This window comes from Barbus barbus (assembly GCF_936440315.1).
Source record: "Barbus barbus genome assembly, chromosome: 20".
Lineage (NCBI taxonomy): Eukaryota > Metazoa > Chordata > Actinopteri > Cypriniformes > Cyprinidae > Barbus > Barbus barbus.
This window is the reverse complement of record NC_136748.1, coordinates 1452774-1470073: the sequence shown is the minus strand read 5'-3', so window position 1 is coordinate 1470073 and position 17300 is coordinate 1452774. Positions and strand designations below refer to the sequence as shown.

Below are 17300 nucleotides of genomic sequence, written 5' to 3'. Positions count from 1 at the left end.
AATATAATAAGATAACCTTGTTTGAAATGTGTTTGGCTAAAAGACAATTTTGGTTTCGTCTATACTACTAGCGCAGTGGTGGGCCGTCAGGGGAAGCAGGGCCTTCTCTGCTGGCCCTATAAAAAACAAAATTGTGTGAAAAATGTTTTTATTGATTATTTATGTATTATTTTCATTTGTGTAATGCCCACTAAATTGCCTATGATTAGTTTAGTTGAGGTTGAACTGGAATATCCTACATAAAAAAAAGTCTGAGGCCAGCACTACAGATAGTGCTACCCTTTTGTTGAAAGAATTCACATCTGATTTGTTACAAGCATTAGTGACAGAATCATCAGCCAATCACATTTTGACGTTCAATGACAGCCCGCCCTCTGGGTCCAGCTACGTGCCCAGTGCTACCCCCAGCGCCCCTTTAATCAGGGATTTCTAAGGTACGAACATGAAAGTAAACGTAAAGAAAATGACAGCTGCAGTCATCGGCGCCCACACGAGATCTTGTTGCCGATCTACTAAAATGGGCTTTTTCAAGGCGCTCTTTTGCAGACAAAAGAGAATAACTGAGAAAGGAAGACCTACACCCAAAGTGAATTTGCTAACAAAGGCCAGCAAACGTTTTATGCGCCATTTCAATGATTGCAACTATGAGTGCTATCAGTGGCTAACAGCTAGCACTGAGCACAAGTTATTTTGTTGGCTGTGTTTACTTTTAAATCCGAGTAAAGTTTCATGGAATGACAGACCCATGGACTTTATTTACAAGTTACAGATGAGTGCTTTATTATTTGATGAGTATTGTATCATGCACATTGTTATGGAGGTGTAGGTGGTGTGTTGATAATACTGTGGTGTGGTGTGGTGTGTGGATGTCCAGAGTTTGTACAGTTTTGCTGCTTTGGGTGCGTCGTCATTTTAGAGTGACATGAATGTGCATAGTGACCCGTGTATTGGCGGATTACTTTTACTGACCATGTAGGGAAATTTACTCTGCATTTAACCCACCCCAATCTAGCCTACTATTAAAATAGTTGATCAGCCGTCATTGTTTGTTGAGAGCCTGTGTGCAGCATAATATGTGCATTATATGCATATAGCTGCGTTAGCTGTAACAGAGATGTGTAAGATGTTTACAGTTGAAGTTGAAGTTGAGCTTTATTGTCATTCCGCTACATGTGGGGACATACAGTGGAACGAAATGACGTGTCTCGCAGGACCACGGTGCTACATAAATACAGACAAACAACAATGAAGTAAAAAACACTGTAAACCTAAACACAACTAACCTTGCTTACTGAAGGCCCTGACTAAAACTCCACGGTATGCCACTGCTATTAGGTACTTACACTATATTGACTGGGTTAAATAGAATTACTAAAAAGAGACTAAAATGCAATTTTCATTGACTAAAACTAGACTAAATGTCATCAGTTTTCGTCGACTAAAACTAGACGAAAATAGTCATGGATAATTCTGACTAAAATAAGACTAAAATGCTCAGACTTTTAGTTGACTGAAACTTGACTAGACTAAAAAGAGTATGAACGTGACTAAAACTAATAAAAACTCAAATGACAGCTTCACACAAAGACTAGACTAAAACTAAAATTAAAACAGGCTGCCAAAAACAACACTAGATGCACGATATTGGAATTTTGCCGATATCCGATATGCCGATATTTTTTTACATAATTTTATCCGATACAGTAACTATACCAATATATTTCCTTTTTGTTTGGAAGCAACACCAAGTCTCTCCTGAGCAGAAATTATAAGTAAAATATTTTTCATTTTGGTTAGTTTTTAACAAGAACTTATTTGTTAGAATTAAATAAACCATAATGAAGGTTTTTTGACAGCACATTGAAGCTTTGAAAATAAATATAAATAAACTATATATCAATCGCTGCATTTTTCCCCCCAGAAAGATGCCGTGTTGACCCTAACATTTTATTTTATTTATAAGATTTAACATTTGTAGATGGTTTAAAGCAAAAACGTTGTAAAAATTCTGAAAATCTTTTAGAGCTTATGATTTGTTTAAAAAATAAAACCTATTACACATTAATGAATAAATCAGTATATATAAAATTTACAAGTGTCATGTTTGTGATTTTTTTTTTTCTCATGCAAGCTATATATTCTGACCTTTAAATCAAAACCTACTTATTATTTTATGACATCAATTACTGCTTTATTTAATCAGAAACACAAGTCTAAATGTTACTTGTGTAGGCTATTTAAATTTTTACGATCCAAAAGAGTGAATCTAATCATCATTCAGGCAAACCTTTGCTTCAAGAATGAGCCACACTGCTGAATTGATCTAATCACTAGCACACCCTGAGCACCTGTGAGTTAATGTATTCCTCTTATCAGCAAGACATAGCTGCATATTTTTTCATATCGGGCCGATGCCAATATTGACATTTTAAGCCATTATCGGCCAATTCCGATATCAGTCCAATAATATTGTGCATCCCTATTTTATTCCTATTTATATTCTGAATGTTTTTACTGAGGGTTTTCATGGTTCATGTATCATTCACACTGATTTATAGTTGATAAATCCACTGTAGAAGTATGGTGATATATATTAGTTAAAATTTTATTCTATTCACCTTTGATATCTTGCCTTTATTAAAACAAGACGAAATTCAAACAAAAACAAGACGGGCCTTTATGTGTAATTCAAGTTTATGTGCTTTGATTTCAAAAGCATATCGGTTTCATGGCCACACATTTGTGGGTGAATGCCTTAAATTAAGTGTTTTTTTTTAATGGCCGTTGGGTCGTGACTTCATCATATAACTTGTAAATGTTCTCCCGTGAGAATAAGGTGCTCTAATCACCTTACATTCACAGACGTCCTCCTTATCCATCACATATACCTTGGCACAATGCAAATGTCTTAAGGATGATGTATTGTTATTTTCAGTGCCGTGTAGAGTTTCATTGGAGAGAGGATGTTGATTGACAGCGAAACTCACACAAACTCCACCAACAAACCATCAGGACGAGGAGGAGGAGGAAACCAGAGCCATAAACTGACAGAGATAAATTTCCAAATATAAGCTTGTTAATACAGGCAGATTAAAACGTGTCGTTTTTTATGGCTATTTTGTTTATAAAAGGCTGCCAGAGTCATAAAAAGCCTTTTTGCAAAGGCTTCGGGTTTTGTCTATTTTCAGAATTGCTGGCTTTGATTTAGAGAGCGTGAAATATATCACGGGGAGATGGCCGAGCTTGTCTTTGTTATGGAAGATGTTTCCAGCAATGAATTTTATTAGGCTGCATAAAAACAAGCTAAAAACTGATTACATTTTTTACTAGTGCTTAAGATAGATCACAATGGCAGCTGTTTCTGCACTGAGTAAAAAACGAGATTTCAGAAACATTTCAACATGAGTAAATGGACATGAGAAACAACCTGTCAAAGCAGATTTTTATAAAATAGATCCCATTTGAAGCGAAGTCAGCACTCTGAGGCAGAGCTTCATAAACTGCTGTCTCAAACAAACATAATATATATACTGTATATGTATTCAATAAATTGTTTTACATTAGGGGTTTAAAATACAATTAATGGTAATATTCAGTAATATTATTGATTTAACTGTACTGAACTATCGGATAAGAGCAAAATTTGATCTGAATCATAACTTTGCAAGATCAACACTTTTATTAACCTGAAATGAATCAACAGTGAACTAAAGCTCAATAATGACACTGTCTCCTGTAGAGCTGCTTCTTATGATGAATTTTATAAGACAAACAATTAATTTCCTCTTTATTAATGTGAAGCTACTTTGAAAAAAAACTGTATTGTGTAAAACACTGTATAAAAATGACTTGATATTTATTAATATTAATAAATCAGAATAAACAATTCTTCCTCTGAGTAATATAGTTAATTAGTCTAACCATAAGCTTTTTTCAAGCAGTGTAGCACTTTTCAGATTTCTTATAAAATATGCATAATATGTGTTGAACAGAATTTCATTTTCAAATGCAACTCGTCAGAATTTTTGATCATAACAATCTGTTTCATAATATCTACACTGTTTCATAATATCTACACGTTTTTTAAACAATTTTCACTCGGAAATTGCTGGCAAATTTCACAATTACAAATAATCAATATCAAAGTAATACAATTAATTAAACAACATTTTTTAGTAGTAAAACTGAAATAGTATTTGATTCAAATGAAGTCTCATCTTTCCTTCTTCTTTGATATCCTGTGTAACTCAGAACTGTCACACTGTGGATGCAACATGGGTTGTGAACAGTGTTTCATGTTTAGGCATCGCTGGCCGGCTCTTTGTTTTGTCAAAGAAGGCCGTGATCGACATGTGGCATTCATGCACTAAATCAATGCACTATGCATATGAATCTGCTCACGTTAACCCATCCTGAGCCCGCATCACTGAAGTCTTTCACATTTTGTGTAGCGTGAAGTGTTTCTGACTGTATGTATGGAGCGTGTCTGCGCTGACCTGATCTCCGACGGCTCCCGTTCATCCCGCACCTCCATTGCAAGGCCCTTATTGATCCCTCTTCACATTGTCAGGGGCCCCCGTGGTCCTGATCGCAATCTGTTAATTAATGTATCATCCAGCACGCCCGGCCGCTGTTCGCCCGTCTGATAAAGGAAATTAAACACTCAGCTTCTCTTTTCTGACGCTTTCTTATTCTCCTCTGGCTCTTTCTGTCTCTCGGCCCACAAACACTCCAGAGTGTTTTCCGCCGGAGGCAGATAGACATCACCTGCTCATCTCTGCATTCATATGAAAGTTTGGGGTCAGGTGTGGCGGGCGAGTGGATCAATACTGTAATCTATCGGCTCTTTAATGGTGAACGGGGCAGATAGCTCTGCTTTAGTCCACTTGTAAAGCAATAATTTTAATCATCGGAGCGATCGTGTGATGTGCAAACGGCTCGTGGAGATGCGCTGCACATGTTATTGACAGAAGAAAACACATGAAGAAAGAGCATAATCATAATGCCCTTATCCTGTTTTAATATGTGTTACTCTGGAATTCCTGTATTAAATACAGTATTGCTGGTGGGGGAATGAAGCATGTTTTGTATTTTTGTGTGGTTTCTCGTGCATTGCAGTGAGACAGTTTTGTCCCCAAATTACATTTATCTAACAAAATGGCATAAAAACCATACTAATGTTTTATTTTTTTAGTATTATTGAGATGCTATTATAGTTTTTCAGTCACAACGTTGTTTTCTAACAGTGGTTTAGTATGTCTTAAACTGGACATTTGTTGTGAATTCTGTCCTCCAAATTAAAATTCAGAATCATCATATTTTTTTGTAATGTTAGTTACACATTAAAACTGCACTAAATATATTAAAATCTTGCCTCATAATTGATTTACTGTTTAAATGTTGTTAAAAGGTCTACAATTAGCTATTTAATGGCAGTTTTGGTTGTGACAACTTACCCCATATAGTGTGACAATATGCCCCTCTGTAGTTCGTGATGTGTTAAATGAACACATCTCTTATTTCTGATCAGTATTGATTTAAATGTTTGATGTTTTCAATGTCAAGACTTTAAGGTTTGTGTCTGTACAGAAACCCCTCTCCTGGGCAGGGCTATTAGTTTACTAAAACAGAAACTACATTTAAAATCATTGCAAAATATTTTTGTTATTTGAAACAAAATAAACATTAACTGAAATAAAATATATATATTCTTTTTTTTCAGCTAGTTGCCAAGGCAACATTTCTCATTTTAATTTAGTTTAACTTAATGCACTAAAATAACTAAAACTAAGACTGAAATAAAAATAAATAAAACCATATAGACACAATTGGAAAAAATACTACTACTACTAATAATAATAATTCAACTGATTCAAAATATTAATAAAAACTCCCTGTGTGACAACTAGCCCCGGGCTGCCCTGTGTGTGTGTGTGTGCAGTATATTTTCTTCATTCAGTATATTGAGTACAGAATGTCTTGTCTCCTGCTCAGGTTTCTCCAGCCTGTCTCTGGGAGACCAGATGAGTCTACTGCAGAGCGCATGGATGGAGATCCTGATCCTGAGCATCGTGTTCCGCTCGCTGCCCTACGAGGACGAGCTGGTGTATGCAGAGGACTATGTGATGGACGAGGAGCACTCGCGTCTCACAGGCCTGCTGGACCTCTATGTGTCCATCCTACAGCTCGTGCGCAAGTACAAGAAACTGAAGGTGGAGAAGGAGGAGTTCGTCACGCTGAAGGCCATCGCACTCGCCAACTCAGGTATCAGCAGCTTTAGACTGATTCCTTTGATTGTTTGTTTTTTTTGTTTTACATTTATACATACATTATTTGAATACATACATTTTTTTTTTTTTAAGAAATTAATACTTTTATTCAGCAAGGGCACATTAAATTAATCCACAGTGACAGTAAAAACATTTATAATGTTACAAAAGATTTCTATTTCAAATAAATGCTGTTCTTTTCAACTTTCTATTCAGCTGTGAATCCTGAAAAATAAAATGTATCACAGTTTCCACAGAAATACTGGGCAGCAGAACTGTGTTCAACATTGATAATAATCAGAAATGTTTGTTGAGCAGTAAATCAGTATATTATTATGATTTCTGAAGATCATGTGACACTGAAGACTGGAGTAATGATGCTGAAAATACAGCTATGATCACAGACATAAATTACAGTTCAACATACATTCACATAGAAAACAGCTATTTTAAATTGTAATAATATTTCACAATTTTGCAATATCTTGATGAGCATAAGATACTATGAATATAGTTTTTTTTTATATATATCAAATTAACCTAACCAACTGTCACGTGTCACATTTTTAGATAAATCAATTATTTTATTATTTTATTTTTATTGATGTTTTAGTCCCTTTCAAACACATTTCACTGTTAGGCAAGAATTGCTCAGAAAATCAATTAAGCTACATTTCAATTAACTAAAATAAGTGATAAATAGTAACATAAAAAGTATTAAATAAAAGTTAAAAGACAAACACAATGCCACCACATCACATTCATCCTTTACATTTACAGTACAGGTCCATCAGCAGATCTAACAGAGAGGAATCACAGTAAATCTCAGTTCTTTACACTGACTGTTTTTATTAATATCATCTTTCACTTAAAATATGTACAGTGCCTTGCAAAAGTATTCATACCCTTCATTTTTTTCACGTTTTATGTTGCTGCCTTATGTTAAACTGCTTTAAATTACTTTTGTCCACATCAATCTCCATACACTATAATGGTAGAGCAAAAAAAAAAAAAAAAGTTTTTTAACATCTTTGCAAATTTATTTTAAAAAAAAAAACTAAATGATTCCATTGCATAAGTACTCATACCCTTATCTGGGACAGTTGGAATTTAGCTCAGGAGCATTCATATTGCTTGTAGGAATGTAGGAACCTGTGGAAAATTCAATTGAATGGGTATGATTTGGAAAGGCACACACGTCTTAAAAGGTCCAACAGCTGATAATGCATATTACAGCAAAAACCAAGCCCTGGGGTCAAAAGAACAGTCTGTATCGCTCAGAAACAGGTTTGAGTCAAGCAACACATCTGGGGAAGAGTTCAGAAAAAAAATTCTGCTTCATAGAAGGATGGAAGAAGTTTGAAACAACAAGGATTCTTCTTAGAGCTGGCCTCCTGGCCAAACTGAGCAATTGATGGAGAAGGGCTTTGGTTAGAGTGGTGACCAAGAACCTGATGGTCACTCTAGTTGAGCTCCATGATCGTATATGGAGATAGGAGAAATCTACAGAAGGAAAAACACCACTGCAACACTCCACCGATCTGGGCTTTATGGCGGTGTGGCCAAACTCAATCCTTTCCTCAGTGAAGACACATGAAAACACACTTGGAATTTGCAGAAAAGCACTTAAAGGACCCTCAGACTCTGAGAAACAAGATTCTCTGGTCTGATGGACCTCAATTCCAAGCATCATGTTTGAAGGAAACCAGCTCTGCTCATCACCTGCAGAGTACCATCCCAAAAGTAAAGTGTGCTGGTAGCAGCCTCATGCTGTGGGGCTGATTTTCAGCATCAGGGACTGAGGGACAGCTCAATGTACCAAAATATAGAGATAGCCTTAATGAAAACCCAGTCCAGAGCATTCAGAACCTCAGACAGGCAGAAGGTTTACCTTCCAACAGGACAGTGACCCTAAGCACACAGCAAGAGTGGCTTATAGACGACTCTGTGAATGTCCTTGAGTGGCCCAAGGACCCAATCAAATATTTCTGGAGAAACCTGAAAATGTGCGTCTGCCCCCATCCAACCTGACAGAGCTTGAGGGGTGAAGAGGTGAGGAGAAGAATGGCATATACAGTAATTGCCAAATGATGATGAGCAAAGCTTGTCGCATGAAACAAAAAAAAAACTTGAGACTGTAAAGGTACTTCAGCTAAATATTTAGTTAAGGGTATGAATACTTATGCAATGTACTTATTTAAGTTTTTTTGTTTTTTTTTATATAAATTTAAGTTGTGACAATTCTGTTTTTGCTTTGTCAATATGGTGTATGGAGTGTAGATTGATGAATTTAAAGCAGTTTAAGTGAACTGAAGGAGTATGAATACATGAAACAAAAAATGAAGGAGTATGAATACATTTGCAAGGTACTGTACAAGCCAAAACCAAAATAGCTAATGTTTTATTTTTATTTGTTATTCTACTCTGTTATGCCACATTGCATCAATTCAGAATCTGAAATACCTCAAAAAGGAGCCGTGTACAGTATACATCACTGCGGGAAAAAAAGGCTGATCTAAACTTAGTATTTTTGTATTGTTTCTATTCAAAATAAAAAAATAATAAAATCAAGACTAAATATCTTATGTCATTTTGCTTATCTAGTAAATGCATCTTTATATATATATACATATATATCAAATTATTATTTTATTTTTTTAAATGGAAACAAGACAAACATACTAAGATGCTTTCTGACTGTATGCTTTATTTATTAGTACAGTCCACTCGAGCACACTGGGAGCGGAAACAGAAGAGCGTGAGAGACCGCTGAGCTTTTAATTGAACGGCTTCCGTGTTCCCCGTTTCTCTCTATCTCCATAATGGCCGCCGCCACAGTTAAATTTAGCATTTCATTAGGAACACCAGGGCTGTCAATAAAATGTGTAAAGTCGAATGGAATGAGTATCAGCGAGCGTTCGGGGGAGAAGACACAGGCCTGTATCGACAGCTGGCTTTTCAGAAGGCAGGCCCCGTCCTCGCCTGATCAATGCGGCCCACGCTCCGCCTCGTTTTATTCTGCCGTCTCGTCCGCTGTCTCTCTTTGTCTGGCTGAGAAATGAAAATGCTGATGGTGGGCTTTGGCGCACGCGGGATGACGGGAGAGAGAGAGACGCGCTCTGTCCGATGGCTCTCGCGGGACTGCCGCTGTCTGACAGCTGTGAAAATTCATAGCCATTGATTTTGTAATTAGCAGTTTATCAATCATATCGACAGGCTCTTTCTGATGGATTGCAAGGAAATTGTTTCTTCAGACGTGTTTTTTTAACCTCCACCTCACACACACACACACACACACACACACACACACAGGAGTCCAGGTCTGGTCTTCAGTCTCTCTCAGCTTCACACTGCAAAACATGATTCTTCCTCAGTATTTTGTTCTTGTTTTTCAGTACAAATATCTAAACTGTCTTAAAGTAAGCAAAATGACAAGATATTAAGTCTTATTAATTGAAAAAATATAAAAATTAAGTTTATGGTTAAAACGAAACAATATCTGCCAATAGAGTCAGAAAAATCATTTTATTCTCTTTTTGAATGTTTTTTTTTCTGACTCTGTTTGTTTGTTTGTTTTAAGCATGAAATCACTTAAATTTAATATATATTTTTTTAGTTAACAATACTTTGTTTTTTTTCAGCTGCTTACACACATTTTCAAACACACTTGCCTCATAATTGATTTACTGTTTAAACACACATTCCTCTATTTTCAAAACTTTACACACAAATCCAAGAACTGCACACAAAATGCAAAATGCCTCACATCTCTTGCAAAATGAAGCAGTGCATTCAAAATATCACAAACACATCTCAAAAGCAAACATTTACAAACAATTTTGCCATAATATTAATTCCTGTTAGAGTCAAAGGCTGAGAATTAGTGTCTGGTTTTGTAGATTTGGTGTGTGCTTCTGCTGTTTGAGTGTCAGCTTTCAGAAACTGTGTGACGAGTAAAGACTTTGTGTGGAAGCAGTTGAGAAAACTAATCTTAAGACACTGTACATCTCAAGTAAATGTATCATGATTTTAAAATGTTTAGATATTTGTACTGAAAAACAAGACAAAATACTTAGACAATCTGTTTTTCTTGTTTTGTTTTTTGTGCACTGTGTTGTGTGCATTATTAATTATTGACACTATAAATAACAGGATATATGTATTCTCTAAACAGTAGCAAGGATAATATTTACAATATAAAACATTGTCAAATAAATACTTTTTATATCAGTATTTATACACACATAAAAAAATGTAATGTTTTAATTGAAGTGCATTTATTTGATAAAATATTACAAATTTAAAACAGCTGTTTTCTATGTGATTATATGTTAAATTTATTTCTGTGATCTGCAGCTGTATTTTCAGCATCATTACTGCAGTCTTCAGTGTCACATGATCTTCAGAAATCAGAATAATATACTGATTTACTGCTCAACAAACATTTATTTTTATTATCAATGTTGAAAACAGTTGTACTGATTCAATTTAATTATTAAAATAAACAAAAACTGTAATTAATAATAATTTGAAAGAAATAGCACAAATAATTAAAAAGAAATGGCAAGTAGCACAATGAATGTAATAAAGTGACATTTTGAAATTAGTTTTTACACTTCGTCATGCAGTTTTAATGTTTGCTGTATTGGCTGTGTGGTAATATACTCAGCGTGTGTGATGTGTGTTGTTCTGGTGACAGACTCCATGCACATAGAGGACGTGGAGTCGGTGCAGAAGCTCCAGGACGCCCTTCACGAAGCGCTGCAGGACTATGAGAGCTGTCAGCACACAGAAGACCCTCGGCGGGCGGGGAAGCTGCTCATGACGCTGCCGCTGCTCCGGCAGACGGCCACCAAGGCCATCCAGCACTTCTACAGCATCAAGATGCAGGGCAAGGTGCCCATGCACAAACTCTTCCTGGAAATGCTGGAGGCCAAGGTCTGATTGGCCGCTCGTCGCGTGACATCATCGGGGCCAGAGACTGCGGAGGACGGCCGCGTGGGCTGCCGGACGCTCGTCTCTCGTCAGCCTGAGACGTTTTTAAAGACCTGAAAAAATAATAACTTGGTTTAATGCATAAATATAAATGGAAAAATAATTTAAAAATCTATAACAAATACTATGTACTTGTACAGTAATGCTTTTTGTTCTTGATCTGTGCTTATATATGATGGAAGAAACTGTAAGTCATTTCAGAGTGAGTAGTCATTTTTGTTCCGCTATCCCTCAGTACATGTCTCCAACAACCTCAGTCCGGCCCTCGGACAATGCCAGGGCACCTTGAGGACTTGTAAATATTCATGGCAGGATTTGGCCGAGGCTGGATGTGGAAGCTGCTGCCGGTTCTTCCCTAAATGTGAACTCTTGCTGACGTCCTTGAAAATACCTCTTCTTGAATCCTGGGAGGACGGCGTTTGTGACACGTTCGTCCGGGATCTCAGTCATCTTACTCTAGTAACTCAGCAATAAATCGAGCCGATGAGGAGCGCCCACCTCTTGTGTTGCACTGTACTGCTTTTTTAAACTACTGTTATTGTTGTCGTCGGTGTTTCGGCCTAAATGTAGTCGGTGGGTGGAGGGATCGAAGGATTTACGATGCGTGGCAGGCGTCCAAGATGCTCCGTGTTCAAACAATCAGATGCCTATATGTCAAACGGCCTATTTTGGGCTTGTTAAGCCACCAACAGAGGAAACGAGGTGTTTCTGCTCGGACCCTGCCAGGACTTTTATAGCCATGTTTCTGAATGAAGGTGGGTGGCAGGTGCAGTTCTTTATCACCAGCTTTATTTTTAGGTCTTGGAAGTCGCAGGCAGATTGAACAGGAGGGGTGTTTGACCTCATGTTGACACAATAGCATCGCTTCGAACTCACCGGCCCTATAAACAGCTTATTACCCTTAGACCCACTTTACAGCAGACCACAGTACACCCATTAGTCCGAGTTATACATTAGGAATAGCCCGCACCCGAGAGGCATTAGCTGTGAAAACAGCAGCGGTGTCACTGAGTGGACCGAGACGTCGGCAGACGCTAGTGATGTCATTTACTTGAAGTGAACTGTGGCGCTGTCGGGATTCGATACTGAAGGACCTGAGGGTTTGATTGTGTCCTGGGGTGCACTTCCCAAAAGCAGCAATGCTCGTTACCAACATACTTTAGCGATTCAGTAGCTGTTTCCATCCAAAGTTACGAATTAAACTTGTGTGCAAAATTGGAATATCGCATGAAACATTTGTGAATAAAGCATCCAGTGACTTCAAGAGAACAAAATCGTCACTTCTTGATTAACTAGCACTAAATATCACCAAGAAAAATTACATTTGCTGCAGTAGGAGAAGGCACTGTATAAAATAATTTTTGTATACAATAAATTACAAGCTTTAGAGTGCTCATATGAGTGATCTTATTTTCGGAGTCTGCTTTTTAGGAACATAGTTCGGGAAGTTAATTATAACAAAGCACTTTGAGACTTTTCTCAAGGATTTTAGAACGACTAAACTAGCATTTCAGATGCTGTGCAATGAGATTGGTCCAGTTATGCTGTCCCATCGCAAAGTCGCGTCTTTTTTGATGTGCATCAAGGAATTTATTCGGTAAAAGTGTTTATATCGTAGCTTATGTGCATGTTAAGAAATTTATCCTACTTGGTTGAGCGCATACGTTTTTAATGCACATTTTTAATGCATCTTGGCATTTTCATCCAGCGGTTATTTATGCGATATCCCAAAATGTGCATAAAATAGGTGGATGGAAACATAGCTACTGTTTCTTAAACCAAGCATCTGCAAACAGCATTGCAAGCTTGTGTGGTTGAAAGTACAACTTTTGACCCGAGGTTAGAAGCATCTTGTTGGTATGACGTGGACTTCAATAGATCATATCATATGCTCATTTTGCACATTAAGCAAGAAAACATGCAGTACGTTCTATAGCCTTTATTGCATTTAAATCAATTGAGTGCTGCAGTTGTGACGTCAAAGGCTCCAGGTTTTGTAATGGGGTTCTTCAATTCATGATACTTGGGACATTTTGTTCTCCAATGTTAAATGCACACACTCATGTCCCCAAACACTCTTATGCAGTTCCTTATAACAAACATACTTTTTTTTAAATAAACATAACTCAACTTCAAAATTCATGTTTTCATTCTGGGTGTGTAATTTACATTGTAGCGCAAAACGTCCAAGTGTCATCAATTTAAATTTACCACAGACCTTGTTTTACTCATGTTGTTGAAAAATACCATGATAAAAACCAATGGGAAGATCTTTAGGGAACCTGTGGTGAATTAGTCTTCTGGGTTTTAGCGTCACGGCTGCAGCACTCTATATACATTTCAATCTATATATTTTGGTATGTCAACAATCAGCTGTGTTTGTGAAGAGCGTGCATGTAAGTCAAAGTTTAAGCAAACCCCAGAGTATGACATAAGAGGAACCCGCGATAAATCAAACATCAAATGGGAATCACAAATAGTTAACTAGACCTGATTGAATAATCAGTTTAAACCAATTACGTACTGCATAATAATTAGATTTTAAAAGGTGAATGGCTTTCTGTTGTTTGTGTAAATTAACTATAATAATCTGACATCAAAAGTGTGGTCACATTAACGAAATTAGCAAAAAAGGTCCATTGTCAATAGTATAGAAATGTATGAAGCACTTTCAAACCAAGCAGCTTTCAGCTTACTGTGTGAGTGTGCAAAACTCTCAGTAACGCAGATTCCTATTGGACTGACTGGATTTCACCTGTGAAATTTTAATTGTGACCACATCTTATTTGCAATCCTGAATTGATCAATTAGCAGTGGTTATTACTCCACCACCTGAGTGTGACATCATTAATGACAGGCCTAGTTTGTTATCAACCACAGATGCGACCATGTTACTACAATTTCAGGAAACAGTGACTAGTTAGTTGCATTGTTACCAGGGTGGTTAATCAGCGAGATCTGTCATCATATGGGAAACGATCCCCAGGTCCAATCTCTCTCTGCATTGCTGATGTCTCTCATTGGCTTTCTAATTGCCAGACACTTCCCAGAAAACTTGAACCCACCACAATCTCGACCCGACCAGACGAGTTAGCCAGAGAGAAGATAATACAGGGATTCATTTTATATGCAGCGCAACTGTGTGGATTCACATTAGGGATCAATTCTGACCGACATCATGCCAAAGCAGCGCACATCTGAACGACATGAACAAACGCTTCAAGCTACAGCACGCAAATGCAAATTCACACCAGAACACAATTCATAACGTACCACAATCGTACCGCAATGTTTTATGAACATCTGTTAGTCCTGCACTTGAGATGGACACACGGTAATGAACATATATGCAACATTCACGTAGCTACCTCATCATTCATCCACGTCTGGACATTCTGTAAATGCTCCTCTGTTTCGTAGTGTGCTTTATTTAGCCTGCTCCTGTCATGTGGATAGCAACACAACATCTGGTATCGCTAGGTAACTAGGTTAACTTCTCACATACCTCACTAACCACCAAAGCACACTACATTTTTACCACGTCCTGTTTGCTGCACTGATTTAGGTGCTTTTTTCTACTTTTTTGACAACGGGACACTTGGTCACATTCATCATCTACCCAAAAACACGTAAATGTGTGAGTGGCATGGATGTTGATTTGTGCCTCTCTGTTCACGGTTTAGGAAGGAAAACGCTGTCATTTATTCATTTGCTTCTACCGCAGCATGTCAGGGTCAGAATTGGTCCCTCAATGTTCAAAATGACGAAGGCTTTTGTGTTTCTCCTCAAGAAATTCATTATGTATATTATATCACTTTGGCCACGCTGTACTGTACAATAATATTGTTCATTTAACAAACACCTGTGTCACTTTCTTTTTTATGTAAAAAAATGAAAAAGTAACAAAGACGTACTCTCAAAGCACTTTCAGACTTCTGTTCATTTCTTCTCACAAACATACTGCCAGTTAATAGCTTGTGAATATATAACAAATGTGTATGATGTGAAATGTTGTAAATAACAAAAAGACATGTTCTATGTCATTGTGGTTAATGATGGAGGTCAATTCAGGTAAGATCTAACGAGTCATTTAGTAAAACCTGACATTTTTGACGGTCCCCACGAGGGAAAAAAATAGTAAATGATGTTTATCTGAAAGTGTAAGAATGCAAACAGGTTTTCTGTAAGGGGTAGGTTTAGGGTTAGAAAATATTATTTGGTCAGTATAAAAGTAATAGAAGTCTATGGAAAGTCCCCTCAATTCACAGAAACATACGTGTGTGTGTGTGTGTGTGTGTGTGTGTGTGTGTGTGTTTGTGTGTGTGTGTGTGTGTTACTTGTTACAATTTCTAAACTGATTATTGACCAACACAATATATTAGGAGTGGTTTATGCATTTGGAAGATGTTTTTATCCAAAGCAATTTACATTGCATTCAAAGTACACATTTTATGAGGTCCTGGGAATCAAACTTATGACTAGCTTGCTCTACTGTTTGAGCTACAGAAATGCTATTATGAATGAATTTAATGAATGAAATTGATCTTATATTTACACTGATAATGCCATAAATCTGCACAAGGCTGTATTTAGAGCTGAAGCCCTGCGCTGGACTCGTGTGCATTACTGTCCTGTAACTGTGGTCAGCGGAGCCGGATGATGATGACCTTTATCTGCTCCGCTGAAGTCTCTCAGACGGAGTGTGGCTCAGTAATGTAGTAACGTGTAAGTGCTGTAGGATGTCCTCAAAGACCTGCAGAGCCCCAGAGACAGCAGAGCAAACAGCCCAGAACTGACATGTGCTGTGTAGCAAAAACACACGCGGACCTGCTGCAGATAAACACCTGCTGATCTGCTGGAGTGTGTCAGACACAGCCACTGTTTCACTGCTCTCTCCAGCTTCAAGTCTACTGTAGGCCTACACAGAGCCATTATTGTGTGTATACATATATACACAACATTTATAGTATAACACACACACATATGTGTCACGGTGCACACAGCAGGGAGGAACGAGGAACACGCAGACGAGGATGTAACTCAAAATAAGAGACTTTACTGGAGACAGGGCAGGACAAGGCAAACTCACAGACATCAAACACCAGGGTTAACGAGTAGACCTGACGAAAACTAACAGAACAGACAGGACTAATATACATGGGATAATCAGACAAACACGGCTAGACTTGAATTAACTAATGATCACATAGGACGAGGACAGGAAACAAACCAAATATGGGCATGGAAACACAAGACACACACAACAGAGGTCTGACACACAAATTTATATATATATATATATATATATTATACTATATTTATTTTTTTGTTAGTATATCTCTCAAATGCAAATATGTGTAAATACACTGCAGAACAAAAGGCATCTCAAGTATCACTTTCACTGACATTTAAAGAAGAGTTCCTGAAATAAAATATGAAAAATAAGTATTCTTTCAAAAAAATAATAATAATATATATATATAGAGAGAGAGAGAGAGAAAATATAGTTCACAATTCACGTTCTTCAGATAAAAGTCTAATATCAAATTGAAAAAATGTATAAATCACATACTAATCAATCTTGCATGATTATGATTTTTTTTAGCAACGTTTCAATCAACTTTCCTCAGGCTTACAAAACAGTGTTAACATTCAAACACCAGCAAATACAACAGAAACACTCATTAAGAGAAAAACTAAAAGCTCCAATACCTGTTACAAATAATCAAAAAAGAATCACAAACATAATTCTGCATGCAAATGAACTAATACAAAACCACCAAAGAGTTTAACATGAACATATCAACCTTTACATGGAAGTACTGAGATGTTTGCTTGTGTAGAGATTCTGAGTGAAGAAATAAACTAACAATAATCCTGACAAGACATCCACCAACCTCATATATATACTGAATTTTACTAGAGCCTAATTTAAGCACTATTTAATACTAATGTTATATTTTTCCATCATTTTTTATATTCATCTTTTAACCATGCTTTATGACATATTTCATAGTCTCATTAAAGGCAATATAA

The 17300-nt window shown here is 37.0% G+C and overlaps 1 protein-coding gene across 2 annotated transcripts in view; it reads left to right on the top strand.

The window, feature by feature from the left end:
- The window catches only part of LOC306885923 (steroid hormone receptor ERR2-like), an 87658-nt gene extending 72471 nt beyond the window's left edge, over positions 1 to 15187 (top strand). For both annotated transcript variants that reach the window (XM_079442744.1, XM_079442743.1), the window contains exons 6-7: positions 5995 to 6264; positions 10969 to 15187. In XM_079442744.1, the coding sequence (XP_079298870.1) occupies positions 5995 to 6264; positions 10969 to 11213 (515 nt within the window). In that variant the 3' untranslated portion in view covers positions 11214 to 15187. The remainder of the gene's footprint in view (positions 1 to 5994; positions 6265 to 10968) is intronic.
- Positions 15188 to 17300: the final 2113 nt, after the last annotated feature.